Source organism: Suncus etruscus, chromosome 19 (assembly GCF_024139225.1).
Source record: "Suncus etruscus isolate mSunEtr1 chromosome 19, mSunEtr1.pri.cur, whole genome shotgun sequence".
Lineage (NCBI taxonomy): Eukaryota > Metazoa > Chordata > Mammalia > Eulipotyphla > Soricidae > Suncus > Suncus etruscus.
In genome coordinates this window covers 13,963,449-13,980,053 of record NC_064866.1, presented here as the reverse complement: position 1 = coordinate 13,980,053, position 16,605 = coordinate 13,963,449, and the positions used below count along the sequence as shown (strand labels likewise).

Here is a 16,605-nt window from a genome sequence, read left to right as displayed (position 1 = left end):
ATGACGTTTTATATTAGCATGAAAGAACAGCTACAAAACAAAAAGTGGGCCAGGGATGTAGCTCAGCAGTAGACAATTTGCTTTACATGCTTGGTTTAAGCCCTGACAGTACAAAAAAAATTTAAAATAAAGAGAACTGAAACTGTTATATGTAGGTTCACAAATGCTACTGTTTTATATTGTCTTCATTTTGATGTAAGTTTGAAATCTGAGTGCAGAAACCACAGAAATAGCCAAAGGGTCAAAAATATCAAGTTTGTTTCTCCAGGAGTAATTTTTGAAAGAGTTTTCTAATATAATATTTTCCATTTTAAAAACCGATTTCCTTTTAAGAGTAGAAAAAAATAAGACAAAACATAGACTTTCTTATGCCTTCTAATGATTACATATATTAAGACCTATTATCTGAAAGCCACAATATTTAGTGACAAATCATAGGCATAATATTCTTACTTTAGGAGCACATCTTTAATTTTCACATTAATTTGTGGTGGGGACCACGTGGTGCTGGTGATCAAACTGGGTCTCCTTCATGTAAAGTGTTCCAGCCGTTTGAGCCATCTCTCTGGCCCCATTATTTTTCATTCTTCCAAAGATAAATGTACTTAATATAAGCCAATCAATCCCAGTTAATCTTTAATTATTGATGGGTATTAATGTATTAAACATACTAGAATGTATCAGGTTCTATTCTATTTGTATTGAATAGCCAAATCAGATTGTCAAAAGACTTCATATTCAACTAGGTTTCCTAAGTATATTGTATCAAAGAATGAAAGGGAAACCAATTATTTATTTCAAATGGTAAAAACAAATGAAATGCATCTTTTGAATTGGTTTCAATTAAATTCAAATATTTACCACTTTTTTTTGTTTTTGTTTTTGGGCCACACCCAGTGTTGCTCAGGGGTTACTCCTGGCTGTCTGCTCAAAAATAGCTCCTGGCAGGCACGGGGACCATATGGGACACCGGGATTTGAACCAACCACCTTTGGTCCTGGATCGGCTGCTTGCAAGGCAAACACCGCTGTGCTATCTCTCCGGGCCCATATTTACCACTTTTAAAGCCAATCTTTTTTTCTTAAGAATAACCTGTCAAGTACTTGGGAAAAAAAATAAAGGCAACAATAACTACAGAAAACTGTATTTTGATTGAGAACCAAAGCAAAAGTAAAGAACTTACATACACAAAAGCCAGTCAGTCACCTGTGATTTATCATGACATAAGATAATACTATTAACAATCATACTACTAAAGTAACTTACTTGTTGTTTCCCTTTAATAAGAATAAAATTCAAAGCACTTAAACTAAAAATTAACATATCAGTGTGCAAACTGTGAAATAAATACTGATCTTTTGTGTGTGTGTGTGTGTGTGTGTGTGTATGTGTTTAGATGTAGTTTCATTATGAAGAGGTCTATGTTAGAAGCATGATAAATATAATGCATAATAAAACTTTGGTACTGATTGTGTTGGGTTCTAAACTCAGGGAAAGTTCTGCAAATAAAAATAACATATTTTCAGGACCAGAGAGATAGCACAGCAGGTAGGACACTCTCCTTGCACATGGCTTACCTGGATTTGATCCCCAGAATCAAAGGACTGAGTAACACCAGGAGTAATTCCTGAGTGCAGAAGAAGTAGTTATCCCTGAGCATCATCAGATGTGGCCCAAAAATTATAAAAAAAAAAAGAGAGAAATAATATATCTTTGTGCAAAATGTATAAGAAACAGATAGCAATGTGAAAGTATTTTTCTGAATTATTCCTTCTTTTGCTTAAATAATCTATTACATGCATTTTTAGGAGAATTTCATCTCTTAGTTCTATAAAGATATCTTAGCCTTAATATAAAATAAAATGCATATTTTGACAAATGATTAAAATAGAAAAATGATACCTGAAAAATATCAAAAATAGAAGAATTTTCTATAACCAAACTAAATCATTTCAAAGTAAAATACTTAAATATCAATGAATGATAGAACATCTGAAATGAAAAGTTGATTACTTTTAAAAGCCTATAGAAAAAATTTCTATAATTTAGATTGTAAACCCTATACAGGTATTGATGGCCATATTCAGAAATGAGTATGGTACAACAAAACATTGAGATATTTACAGATATAAAACAATTCTTATTCTTTCAGCAAATTAGAGACCTAACACCAAGTATAGCAAACCATCAGTCACCTTTTCACAGATATACTAACAAAGAGTTTTCTGAAAAGATTCATACTATATTTATAATTGTTATTTAAACTTTTAAGGCTTTGTCCATGCTTATAATTCAGAAGAAAATAAGATGATAAATATGAGGGTAAAAACTAATTTTAGTTTCTTGTTTCTAAGATGAAATAAAAGACAAAGACACCAGAACCCTGGATAACAAGTGTTATTAATTTAAAAGAAAAAGCACAAGAACATGCCAAGAATGTATCCTTATCAGCAAACATAATGCAGGTAGTAATAACTTGTGCTCAACAATAACCTATGTCAGTCAAGTTTTCCATTCTGAAGTCTATTTTTGGCATTCTCATTTCTGAAGGCAGTGATGACTTTGATACACCCCTTTGAGATTCTGATCATCCACATGATATTCAATACATCCAATGTCGCACAACATAAGAACCAGGAATATTGAACATGACGCCCAAGCCTCACGTAGGGTTCAGTTCCATACACAGAATATATATAGTAATATAAAGGTGGCATGGCAGCAACCCGAACGATGAAGAACACCACTGTCATGAGTATCCCATTGATGATGTTAGCTTTGGAAAGCTTAGGGTAGTTCAGAACTTCAAAGAACCACCTGAACAAAAAGAAAGTAGGAAACATCACATTAATTCACATCAATCATCACATTAATTCCTCAGAAGATCAACTTTTTATTTTCAAATTCAGTAAAATTACTCTCAGATATATGTGGAGAGACAAAGAACCTAGAATGATCAACCCCATAATGCACACACACACCAAAAAAAAAAAAAAACAAAGTCAGCTGTCAGTACTATCTACTTTTCAAGATTCACTATAAATCTATAAAAATTAGAAAGTTAGGGGCCCGGAGAGATAGCACAGCGGTGTTTGCCTTGCAAGCAGCCGATCCAGGACCAAAGGTGGTTGGTTCGAATCCTGTTGTCCCTTATGGTCCCCCATGCCTGCCAGGAGCTATTTCTGAGCAGACAGCCAGGAGTAACCCCTGAGCACCGCTGGGTGTGGCCCAAAAACAAACAAACAAAAAAAAAATTAGAAAGTTAGGGGCCAGGCGGTGGCGCTAGACATAAGGTGCCTGCCTTGCCTGCACTAGCCTTGGACAGACCGCGATTCGATCCCAAGCCAGGAGCAACTTCCAAGCGCATAGCCAGGAGTAACCCCTGAGCGTTACCGAGTGTGGCCACCCCCCAAAAAAAATTAGAAAGTTATATATCCATGATGAAAGAATAAACCAATGGAAGGAATGGATAGAGAGGCCCAAAGGAATAGTATACAAGCATACTCAAAGCATACTGACTTTGACAGCGGTGAGAAGGCCTTCCAAAAAGTGTTCAGGAAATCTAGGAGCCCCTAGGCCAGTGATGGCAATGCCAGCGCTCAAGAATGTGATGCTGTTTCGGCCCTGTGATGTTAGGGACTATCTCAGTAATGCTCTAGGCCAGATAAAAGTATGGCAAAGACCTCAACCACTGTACTATCTCTTCTTGCACCACACCTGGTGATGCTCAGGGGGTGGTCTAAGCTCTGTTCTCAGGGATCCTTACTAGTGGTATACAGGGGATCATTTGTGGTGCCAGGAATTAAACTGGGGAAAATTGCATACAAGGAAAACAATGTAATATCACTCTGCACTCCCACCAATCATTTTTTTTCTCATATGCTTTAACCAAAATACGGTTTCACAAGAGACTGAAACAGAAGTTGATTTGAGAATTTCAGTTGAATTCTCTCATGGTAGGCATTATGATTTTTTTTGTGAGTGTGTGTGGGCATTGTGATTTGTAAGACTGTAGAATGACACATTTCCACAAAACTATTTTGTTTTTGGCAGAGTAGTTCTGCTTCACACAAATATTATGGCAGTAAGAAATTATTTTAATATTAAACAAATTAATAAATGAAGTTTTTTTTAAGGGGGGTCCAGAGAGGTAGCACAGCAGTAGGGCATTTGTCTTGCATGCAGTTGACCAGGGAGAGATCTGGTTCAATTCCTGGCATCCCATATGGTCCCCCCAGCCTGCCAGGGGCAATTTCTGAGTGCAGAGCCAGAAGTAACCCCTGAGTACCACTGGGTGTGGCCCCAAAACCAATGAATCAATTAATAAATAAGTTTAAAAATAAACAAATTGGGTCAGAGAGATAGCATGGAGGAAAGGCATTTGCCTTGCATGCAGAAGGTCGGTGGTTCGAATCCCAGCATCCCATATGATACCCCGAGCCTGCCAGGAGTGACCCCTGAGTGCTGTCAGGTGTGACCCCCCCAAAAAAAAAAGTAATTTAAATGGCTTGTTTTCAATTCCCAATATGATAAATAGCAACAGAGAGTTACCACAAAAAAAAATTCACTTGGTCCACAATACTTAATTTTTTTTTTCTTTTTTAGATTTTTGGGTCATACCCAGCGGTGCTCGGGGGTTACTCCTGGCTCTGAGCTCAGAAATCACTCCTGGCTTAGGGGACCATATGGAATGCCGGGGGTAGAACCCGCATCAGTTCTGGGTCAGCTGTGTGCAAGGCGAATGCCCTACTGCTGTGCTACCACTCTGGCTCAATAATTTGAAGTTTGAATGCCTGCTTAAAGACTATTAAAATGCCAGCATTATTTTTTCTTTACCTTTTATATGTAATGTATTTTCTTAATACCTTATATTACTTTTAAAGTCTTTTTCTTTTTCTCATAGATATGACATAAAATTTTGTACTGGAAGCTTCTTGAAGACAAAGATTAGGAGATTTGGGTAGAGAAAAAGTATTTAGTGGGCCCGGAGAGATAGCACAGCAGCATTTGCCTTGCAAGCAAACCGATCCAGGAACAAAGGTGGTTGGTTCGAATCACCGGTGTCCAATAGGGTCCCCCGTGCCTGCCAGGAGCTATTTCTGAGCAGACAGCCAGGAATAACCCCTGAGCACTGCCGGGTGTGGCCCAAAAACAAAAAAAAAAAAAAAAAAAAAAAAAAAGTAGCTAACTGAAATAGAAATTTTAAGAAACACGGACACCAAGTTTGTACTAGTTATTTCATTTTGTGTATGTGAAACAATAGTTCTTACTGAAACTTATTTAGAAAGAGGTGAGGGGAGAAGAGAGAACGCAAGAGACAGAGAAATAAGCAAGCAAGCTAAGTGTTCAAAGGGAAAACATGGGCTTGAAAAGCAAGCTTTATTTCAGTAGGAATTTATAAATGTCCTAAAACCATCTGTGAGCATTTATTATTTTTAAATAGGGTTTTAATTAATTTTTTTAAAATAAGTATTATTTTTTCAAAAATTACATGGTTATGAGTTAGCCATAGAAACTCAACTGAAGCCTGGATATCTATGCTTTATTTCAGTCCTCATGTGTGCCAATTGATATAAAATTCTAAAGCAAAACATAAAAAAAAACCATAAGCTGGGACCAGAGAGATAGCACAGCTGTAAGGTGTTTGCCTTGCACGGCTGCCAGCCCAGGACAGACTGTGAGTCGATCCCTGGCATCCCATATGGTTCCCCCCAAGCCTGCTAGGAGCGAATTCTGATCGTAGAGCCAGGAATAACCCATGAGTGTCACCGGTTGTGCCCCCCCCAAGAAAACAAAAACAAAAACAAAATAGCCATAAGCTATTAAGCAAAGAACTATGGAAAATAATAACATAGCTGTGCTCAATTTTGTTACAATCTCCTTGCTGCCCCCCATCCAGTCTTGCTTATATTTTCAAACCCACTTCTCTTTTCCTTTATTTTACAAGAGATTCAAAGCTTTTAGGAAAGGGCATAACTTATCAAAAGATAAATGTTGCTAAAGAATTAACTAGTTGCAATAACTAGTTCCAATAACAATTGAATGATTACTATACTATGTACTAAAGAGCTACTTGAAACAGTAGAAGCGAGATAAGGGCTTTGCAGTAAGCAGGTTGCTTTTAAAGGGCTCTCTGTAATCCAGTATGATGGAAGCACAGAGAAGGGGCACCCAGCCCTGACCCACCAAGATCTGGAATAATGATGGGGAAGATCTTGGGTTGGGTCAGGAGTGAGGAGGAATCAGAAGCCAGGAAGCCTCAACATCCAAAGGACAAGGTGGGATAAAACATTTTTTCGAAAAACTTCACACTGACGGGAGAGTGGCATGCTCATTTTTTTGTTTTGGAGAGATGACCCCAAGATAATAATACAGAAGAGAGAGAACAATACTAGAGGTAGGTACCAAGCTGGATAAGCAAACCTCCTTTCATAAAGAGCCAGAAAATGAACACCAAGTAGAGAACTTTTTTTTTCTATTATGCAAACCCAAGTGGATAAACAAAAGAGCCTGGCTATGCTCCAGTTGAACCTCACAAAAATGGGCCATGGGTTTGGTTCTCAGGGCAACACCCTAGAAAAGTACTATCCCGACAAACTCTCTGCAATAATAAAATATCCCACAGAAGTCCTAACACAAGCCTAAAGAAGGGGATGTGGCTCAGTGGAAGAATACTTGCCTTGTGAGGCTCTCGTTAAATTTTGATACCGCCCAAAAACAAACAATCAAAACCAGTTTTTCAGCATCCACTAGTCATTTGAAGTTCTTAATTTTAATAAAGAAAAATGTGCTTCTGGGGGGGGCGGGGGGAATATCTGACTGATTGGTCTCTAGCCTTCAAATAAAGGAATCTGATATTGAATTGTAATATAATGTAGTCCACAGGAAGATCATGATTATTCCAGTAGGCAGCCCCAATGTTCAAGGCTGGGATGGCAACCGTCAGTGAGACAAGCTGCCTTGAGATGTCCTAGAAATGAAGAAGTGGTGGCGCAGCATAAAATATTTAAGTGGTGATACAATAGGGCCTCGGGGAAAACGAAAGCCGATTCAAGTGGGTTGAGCCAGGATAAGCTAAAGAATGCCTGGGCTCACACGTTGAGAACAAGAACAACTAATAGGATAGAGAGAAACACTTGCAGGCCAGAGAGATAGCATGGAGGCACGGCGATTGCCTTGCATGCTGAAGGACTGTAGTTCAAATCCCGGCATCCCATATGATCCCCCCGAGCCTGCCAGAAGCGATTTCTGAGCATAGAGCCAGGTGAAGAACCCCTGAGCACTGCAGGGTGTGACCCCCCCCCCAAAAAATGAAAAAGAAAAAAAGAAATAAAAAGAAAACACTTGAATTGTACTTGGAGGCGTGTTGAATTTGGTGTGCCACTGGAGCGGAAATTACCACTTGGCAAGGATGTGGGGAATAATTCAATCTGCTCTTTTCATAGAAATGGCAACTTTAGTCCAGAGCTTGTAAGTACTTCATCCAAGGTCAGAAGCAAGTAAGTGTCAAGGTTAAATGGTCATTTAAGTTTATATGATTCTAAACTTCATACATCACATATTACATACACAGAGATGAGTGAACGGGTAAAAAACTAAACCTTGAATGTATATAAAATCACTTGGGGAAAAATAGAGAGGAAAACCAATAGTCCAGAAGAGAAACTAAGGAAAACATCTAAGCATTTATGGAGTTATTTCCAATAAAGAATATGCTAGGTAGTGAGAGAGATACAAGAACCATAAAAACAGACTGAGTAATTAGGAAAGGTTCATAGACAGATACAGTAAAAAGCGCCAATGTGTGTTGACTGGATTTGCAAATTAATCAGTTTCAGCAAAATGACAGAGGAGGAAGTCTAATTAATTAATTTAAAGAGAAAAAAAGGCAAAAAAATAACAAAGGAGAAATGGTAAACTAATGCACTCTCGGTGCTTATTGAATTTTAATGTATTGAATTATATACTATGGTTGGCACTTATAGAACAGACAGTGAATTAAAAAACTCTATGTCAGATGCCTTATATATAATCTTATCTAATCTCAACAAACTCAAGGACTTTTTTCTATTTCATTTTTATTCTCCCTTATTTTATTTTATTTTCGGTTTTGGGAGCTACATCCATCAGTGAAATGGCACATTTCTGGCTCTTACTCCGGGAATCATTCCTGTCAGGTCTTGTGGTACCAAGGATTGAACCAAAACTGGATGCATGTAACACAAGCATCTTAGCCCTGTATTTCCAGTGCTCCCTTTTATGGAAAGAAGGGAAAGAAAGGGAAAGAAAAGGAAGGAAGGAAGGAAGGAAGGAAGGAAGGAAGGAAGAAGGAAGGAAGGAAGGAAGGAAGGGAAGGGGAGGGGGAGGGAGGGAGGGAGGGAGGGAGGGAGGGAGGAAGGAAGGAAGGGAGGGAGGGAAGAAGGAAGGAAGGAGGGAGGGAGGGAGGAAGGAAGGAAGGAAGGAGGAAGGAAGGAAGGAAGGAAGGAAGGAAGGAAGGAAGGAAGGAAGGAAGGAAGGAAGGAAGGAAGGAAGGAAGGAAGGAAGGAAGGAAGGAAGGAAAAGACCATAAAAGACTCCGCCCCTCTTTGAAATCTTATTTCTTAGGCAAATAAAATGTGTCTCCCACAATTGCATCTGAGACTACTTCTCTGACCTGGATCATTCTGGCAGTTATTAGAGATAGTACAACCCACTCCTGGAAAACTTTGGTAGAGTACGGAAAAGAAAAAACCCTTGCAGGGTGGTAACCTGACAAACAGAGCCACCCACGTCTAATCTGAATAAAATTAATTCTGCAAACCCATAACCTACAACTCAGCACAAGAAAATAGAGAAATACAGCCTCTGGGTAACATTCTACAAATAACTAATCAGTATTCCTTACCCTTTCTCAAGGCTTTGAAAAATGACTAAGAAACTGTTAGAGGGCTGGAAACAGATCAGTTTTGCGATGAGGGAGACCTGGGTTCAATCTCTGGCACTACATGATCCCTGAGCACCACTATGGTGAAGCCCCACCCCGACCCCCGAAATCATATGAGCTGTGGGGCCCCCAAAATACACACACACACACACACACACACACTCACACACACACACCACACACACTGTTAAGAGGTCAGAAGCAGGACTGGGGAAATGTCAAAACTATATGCACTAAATCACCCTGGACTGAATCCTAGATTGAGATTAAATGAAAAGTTGATGAAATCCAATGAAGTCTAGAATTGTTAATTAGTAAAATACAGTACTGAGATTTTGGTTTTGACAAATTTTCCATGGCAATGCAAGATGTTTAAAAAATGGAAAAGTAGGGGGGTCGAAGAGATAGCATGGAGGCAAGGCGTTTGCTGTTCATGCAGAAGGACGGTGGTTCCAATCCCGGCATTCCATATGGTCCCCTGTGCCTGCCAGGGGCTATTTCTGAGCATAGGGCCAGGAGTAACCCCTGAGCACTGCCGGGTGTGACCCAAAAACCAAAAAAAAAAAAAAGGAAAAGTAGGGGCTAGAGCAATAGCCCTGTGGTAGGGCATTTGCCTTATATAGGCTAACCCTGGATGGACTCCAGTTTGATTCCCAGCATCCCATATGGTCCCCTGAGCCTGCCAGGAGCAACTTTTGAGTGCAGAGCAAGGTGTGACCCAAAACAAAAAACAAAAAGAAAAGAAAAGAAAAAGTAAGGGTTGGAGCAATAGCATAGTGTGTAGGGCTTTTGTCTTGCACATGGTCAAGCCAGGTTCAATCTTTGGCATTCCATACGGTCCTGAGTACAAATATGAATGACCCTGAGTGTAGAGTCAGGAATAATCCTGGAGTACTGCTGGATGTGGCCTATAAACCAAAATAGAGAAAGAAAAATGTAGGGGCCGGAGTGGTGGCGCAGCAATAAGGTGTTTGCCTTGCACACTGCTGACCAGGATGGACCTCTGTTGATCCCTTGGAGTCCCATATGGTCCCCCAAGCAGGAGCGATTTCTGAGTGCATAGCCAGGAGTAACCCTGAGTATCACTGAGTGTGGCCCAAAAACAGAAAGAAAGAAAGAAAGAAAGGAAGAAAAAAGAAGGAAGGAAGGAAGGGGAAGGAAGGAAGAAGGAAGGAAGGAAGGAAGGAAGGAAGGAAGGAAGGAAGGAAGGAAGGAAGGAAGGAAGGAAGGAAGGAAGGAAGGAAGGAAGGAAGGAAGGAAGGAAGGAAGGAAAGAAAGGAAGAAAGAAAGAAAGAAAGAAAGAAAGAAAGAAAAGAAGAAGAAAGAAAGAAGAAAAAGAAAGAAAGAATAGAAGAAAAAGAAAAGAAAGAGAAAGAAAAAGAAAGAAAGAAAGAAAGAAAGAAGAAAAAGAAAGAAAAAGAAAGAAAAGAAAGAAAGAAAGAGAAGACAGAAAGAAAGAAAAGAAAGAAAGAAAGAAGAAAGAAGAAAAGAAGAAGAAGAAAAAAAAGAAGAAAAGGAAGAAAGAAAGAAAAGAAAGAAAGAAAAGAAGAAGAAGAAGAAAAGAAAGAAAGAAAGAAAAGAAGAAAGAAGAAGAAAGAAGAAAGAAAGAAAGAAAGAAGAAGAAGGAAGAAGAAGAAGAAGAAGAAGAAGGAAGGAAGAAAGGAAGGAAGGAAGAAAGAAAGAAGAAGAGAAGAAAGAAAGAAGAAGAAAGAAAGAAAAGAAAGAAAGAAAGAAAGAAAGAAAAGAAGAAAGAAAGAAAGAAAAGAAGGAAAGAAAGAAAGAAAAAGAAAAGAAGAAAGAAAGAAAGAAAGAAAAAAAGAAAGAAAGAAGAAAGAAAGAGAAGAAAGAAAGAAAGAAAGAAAGAAAGAAAGAAGAAAGAAAGAAAGAAAGAAAGAGAAAGAAAGAAAGAAAGAAAGAAGAAGAAAGAAAGAAAGAAAGAGAAAAAAGTAGGTATGGGGCACTCTGTATTCTCTTTCAAATTTTCTATAAATCTAAATTTAAAAGATTTTCTAAATAATTAAGATGTCCAAAATCCCAAGAAAGAGCAAGAGAGACAGCTCAAAGGGCTAGCGCACATGATTGGCATGTATGTGGCCCAAGTTCTATCCCTGGCATCATTGCACTGTTAGAAGGTCCAGGCACTGAACTGCCAGGTTCACATGACCACACCAAGTATTACGAGATGATCCCTGGGCCCTAAAGCCCGCAGGCTCTCCTCTCTCCAAAAAAAGAATTCCACTTAATCCAGCAATTCAATAAATACTGATCATCATGAAAAGTCAAAAAATAAGTTTTTAAAAACCAGGTATAATAAAATACTTGTATAGCTATCACAAAGGGAAGCCAAGTTCAAAAGACTGCATTGCTGCTGCTGCTGCTTCTTCTTCTTCTTCTTCTTCCTCCTCCTCCTCCTCCCTCCTTCTCTTCTTCATCTTCTTCTTCTCTTCTTCTTCTTCTTCTTTCATCTCCTTCTTCCTCTTCCTTCTTCTTCCTCCTCCTCCTCCTTCTTCTACGTCATCTTCCTTCTTCTTCTTCCTCCTCCTTCCTCCTTCTTCTTCAGCTTCTTCTTCTTCCTCCTTCTCCTCCTCCTCTCCATCCTCCCTCCTCCTCCTCCTCCTCTCCCTCCTTTCCTCCTCCTCCTCCTCCTCTCCTCCTCTCTTCTTCTTCTTCTTCTTCTTCGTGTGTGTGTGTGTGTGTGTGTGTGTGTGTTTTGGGTCACACCTGGCGGTGCTCAGGGATTACTCCTGGCAGGCCCAGGACCACAAGGGATGCAGGGATTTTTGAACCAATGCAGGCCTTGGTTCGGCCCACTTGCAAAGCTAATGCCCAACCTCTTGTGCTATCTCTATGACCCCAGCATTGCTACTTTCTATTCCGGAAATCTGAAGTATTTTTTTTTCTCCTAACTTATAGATTCCAATGAAAAGACATAAAAGCCAATGAATGGGCAGATACACAATATAATTAAATGTATAAGTAACCTACCTCTGATTCACAAAAGGGCCTGGAAAGTTCTGCAAGTAGTGCGAACACTTCCAATGTAGCCCAGTGTTCCAGAAGTCTGGAGAATAAAACAAATTTAAAACATCATAAAAGAAAATGCCAATTTTTAACAAAATTCCCAAATATCTTATTATATATCATACATTTGGTATTTCTCAGCAGAAAAATTAACCATCAGTATCAATACAACCAACTCTAAAAGACTGATTTCTTTCTCTGTATTCAAGCAATTTTTGTTATGTTTGTTTTTGGGCCTCACCCGGCCATTGCCTCAGGGGTTAACTCCTGGCTGTCTGCTCAGAAATAGGCTCCTGGCAGGCACGGGGGGGACCATATGGGACACCCGGGATTTGAACCAAGTCACCTTTGGTCCTGGATCGGCTGCTTGCAAGGCAAACGCCGCTGTGCTATCTCTCCGGGCCCATTATTCAAGCATTTTTAATTGTCCTTTTAATTCTATAGCCATGTTACTTACAAAAACATATTTTAAGCAGTTGTTTCATGTTTGAACCTAATGACTGCTGCAAGTTCTATAAGTCCTCGCTTTTCTCATATTACTGCAAAAGGACTGGTGAAAGTAGTTTAAATTTCAGAAGTAGCAAAAAATAAAAACAACCATTTGGGGCCAGAAGCAGTGGCGGCAGCAGTAGGACATTTGCTTTACATGCAGCTGACCTAGGATGGACCACAGTTCAATCCCTGGCATCCCCATATGGTCCCCCAAGCCAAGAGCTATTTATGAGTGCATAGCCAGGAGTAAACCCTCTGAAACGGTCACTGGGTGTGGCCCAAAATTTAACAAATAGAAAAATATATTTCAGGAAGTATAAAACTCTTACAGTATTCAATACTTTAAAGGAAGTCATTTTTATATTAATGAATAGAAGTATCTTAAAAACCTCTAAGATGTATTTAACACTCTAAATAATAATAGAAGTCTGTGAGCATTATGTATATTCATCTCCTGTATGAACACATGCTAAACCTTGTGTTTTTCCTAAAAGATATATTCATCATGGGGCCAGTGAGGTGGCGCTAGAGGTAAGGTGTCTGTCTGCCTTGCAAGCACTAGCCAAGGAAGGACCACGGTTCGATCCCCCAGCATCCCATATGGTCCCCCCAAGCCAGGGGCAATTTCTGAGTGCTTATCCAGAAGTAACCCCTGAGCATCAAATGGGTGTGGCCCGAAAACCCCCCCCCCAAAAAAGATATATTCATCTATATCTAAAACACATATTTTGGTCTTTCAGAATCTATAAATAGAATGCCTACTCCAGTCCTACCAAAGTCAGAAAAAGTACAGAAGTATTAGTTAAGTTTCAAGTATTAACTCCAATCATTTTATTCAATATCCTGAAAATGTTATACTAGGTGAATGGAGCTATTTCAATACCTCCTATCCTATGTGGCAGGATTTATGTGGGATTTATGTCTTTATGGTAAGATTTATGTGGGAATTCAGAGCCAGTTTTGTTTGGTTTTGTTTAGGGGGGGATACACCTGGCAATTCTCAGGGCTTTACTTCTGGCTCTGCACTCAGGAATCACTCCTGGCAGTGCTTGGGGAACCATATGGGATACCAAGGATCAAATACAGATCACCCACCTGCAAGGCAAGACAAGTGCTCCACTGCTGTATTATCCCTCAAGCCCAATCAACCCTTTTCCTACTGGTTAATCCATGTAAGCTGCTTTCCAAATGGGAACAATACAAGGCAATTACCAATAAAAGAACTGGGAGTAATCCCTGAGAACTATGGGACACCGGGATTTGAACCAACCACCTTTGGTCCTGGATTGGCTTCTTGCAAGGCAAACACCGCTGTGCTATCTCTCCGGGCCCAGGATTTTCAATTTTGAGTAGAAATTAGTAGTGCTGGGGCTGTAGAGATAGCATGGAGGTAGAGTGTTTGCCTTTCATGCAGAAGGTCATTGGTTCTAATCCCAGCATCCCATATGGTCCCCCGAGCCTGCCAGGAATGATTTCTGAGCCTGGAGCCAGGAGTAACCCCTGAGCACTGCCAGGTGTGACCCAAAAACCAAAAAAATAAAATAAAGAAAAAAATTTTATGAGCAGAAAAATAAAACCTAATATCTAGTGTCTCAACCAAAATACATTTAGACAGGGTAAAGCAACATAGGTAAAAGTGAGGCTAGTTAAAAAGGTCAGGAACTTGAGAGCTATGTAATGGCTACAGATAAAACACAGAAGCAAGTTATCAATAAACAGCAAATGAAGGAGAACTTTATTACCTGCATCCCTTGTATCTACTACTAAACCTCCCTGTTTTCAGATCTCAATAAATAGCATGAATACTTTTTAATAGAGCTACTTTGGATGTAAGAGTGCTACTATCATCATCATCATCATCATCATCTCTTGTGTTTTATAAAATAATGGCAAAGGTGCCAGAGCAACAGCACAGTAGTAGGGCATTTGCCTTGCATACAGCTGACCCAGGAAAGACTTGGGTTCCATCCTTGGTGTCCCATATGGTCCCCCAGCCAGGAGGGATTTCTGAACGCATAGCCAAGAGTAACCCCTAGGCATCACTGGGTGTGGCCCAACCCTCCCCAAATTACAATAAAATAAAATAATGGCATGTGGGTCAGAGAGAGAACTCATAACGTTTTAAATATCCTTTGCATATTCAAGCCCTGGTTTGATTCCTGGAACTACAGGGTTCCCAGTAACCTTGGAGGGGACCCCAAGAACAGAGCACAGAGTAGTTAAGAGCGCCAGTAGCTATGACCCCAAACCAACAGTGGAATGAGAAAGTTAAAATTAATGGACAATGGAAGCACCTATGAATGCAATCTATTATCACCACTGAATCCCAATTATGATGATAGAATTTCCATAAGTATCTACTGGTTAACTTATAAAGTCTTATAAAAAGTATGTTAAAGTCAACAATTCATAATAATGAAGCAATTCAGCAAAGGGAGGTAGGATCAGTCATGAATGATGGGCCAGTGCTATGCAAGCCAGTATTTGAACTCCAGCTTTCCTTGGTTGGTACTGGACACATGCTAATCTCTACTTCAGTTTCTCCATTTGTAAAAAAAGCATGAGGTCAAGTGAGAATTAGTAGTCATCTGTTGAATCTTGCTAGTGTGATTTTCAGTTCCATGACTGTATTCATGTAGATGTCCTAGAATTAAAGATAGCCCTTTGGTATCTATTTAACGGAAACCTACTTTTTGGACTCGATGTGTCTGATACTTGAAGAAATAATGCCAGATTGATTTCTGGTTCACTAATTATCTTTTTTGGGGGGGTCACACCCAGCTGTATTCAGGGGTTACTCCTGGATCCACGCTCAGAAATTGCTCCTGGAAGGCTCGGGGGACCGTATGGGATGCTGGGGATTCCAACCAATGACCTGCATGCAAATGCCTTACCTCCATGCTATCTCTCCAGACCCCACTAATTATCTTTGTGTGAAGGCCAATATCAAGAAGATACAGAGATAGCACAGCGCGCGTTTGCCTTGCAAGCAGCCAATCCAGAACCTAAGGGTGGTTGGTTCGAATCCCGGTGTCCCATATGGTCCCCCGTGCCTGCCAGGAGCTATTTCTAGCAGCGACAGCAGAGTAAACCCCTGAGCACCGCTGGGTGTGGCCAAAAACCAAAAAAAAAAAAAAAAAACGAATGTAGAAGGGCCCGGAGAGGTTAGCACACCGGTGTTTGCCTTGCAAGCAGCCCGATCTAGGACCAAAAGGGTGGTTGGTTCGAATTCCCGATGTCCCATATGGTCCCCCGTGCCTACCAGGAGCTATTTCTGAGCAGACAGCCAGGAGAACCCCTGACACCGCCGGGTGTGGCCCAAAAACCAAAAAAAAAAAAAAAAAGGAAGATACAATATGATCCAAATACATTTGTATGAACTTTTAAAATATAACCTTCCAAATAGGGGGCTGGGGCCAGGGAGGATAGCTCAAGTGACTGACATGTGCACAATCCCGAGTTTAAATCAATGACACCCCATTGCTACAGCCAACATAAATATTCAGTTCTCTACATTAAATTGTACATGGTTTTACAAAAAGAGAAAAGAAAGAAAAACTGTGCATGATTGTACAAGAATATCCAGGGGGTCCTCAAACTTTTTAAACAGGGGGCCCAGTCCACTATCCCTCAGACCATTGGAGGGTCCTGACTATAGTAAAAACAAAACGTATGAACAAATTCTTATGCACACTGCATATATCTTATTTTGCAATGAAGAAACAAAACAGATACAAATACAATCTATGACCCGCGGGCCATAGTTTGAGGACCACTGAATCATAGGCAGATGTTGTGACTGATAAATTATTAGTACATCTAGAAAAAAGATAAATATCGGGTCAGAACAATGGCACAAGCCGTAGGGTATTTGCCTTGCATGTGCTACCTAGGACAGACTGCAGTTCGGTCCCCCCAGCATCCCATATGGTCCCTCAAGCTAAGAGCAATTTCTGAGCGCATAACCAGGAGTAACCCTGAGCGTCACAGGGTGTGGCCCAAAAAGAAAAAAAAAAGATAAATATGCAAAGCTACATACCCCCAAAGGTCATAACTGAGGAAAACTTAAGAAATTGGGGGAGGGGGAGGCGAAGCGATAGCACAGAGGTAAGGCATTTGTCTTGCATGTGGCCAACACAGGAAGAACCCCAGTTCAAATCCCAGTATCC

The 16,605-nt window shown here is 40.0% G+C and overlaps 1 protein-coding gene across 1 annotated transcript in view; it reads right to left on the bottom strand.

Annotated features, from left to right (window-relative positions):
* Nucleotides 1-2,494: 2,494 nt before the first annotated feature.
* The window catches only part of TLCD4 (TLC domain containing 4), a 59,853-nt gene continuing 45,742 nt past the window's right edge, over nucleotides 2,495-16,605 (bottom strand). Inside the window, exons 6-7 of the mRNA XM_049766031.1 lie at nucleotides 11,909-11,984; nucleotides 2,495-2,817 (exon numbers count right to left, since the gene is read on the bottom strand). Coding sequence (XP_049621988.1) covers nucleotides 2,499-2,817; nucleotides 11,909-11,984 — 395 coding nt within the window. The 3' untranslated portion in view covers nucleotides 2,495-2,498. The remainder of the gene's footprint in view (nucleotides 2,818-11,908; nucleotides 11,985-16,605) is intronic.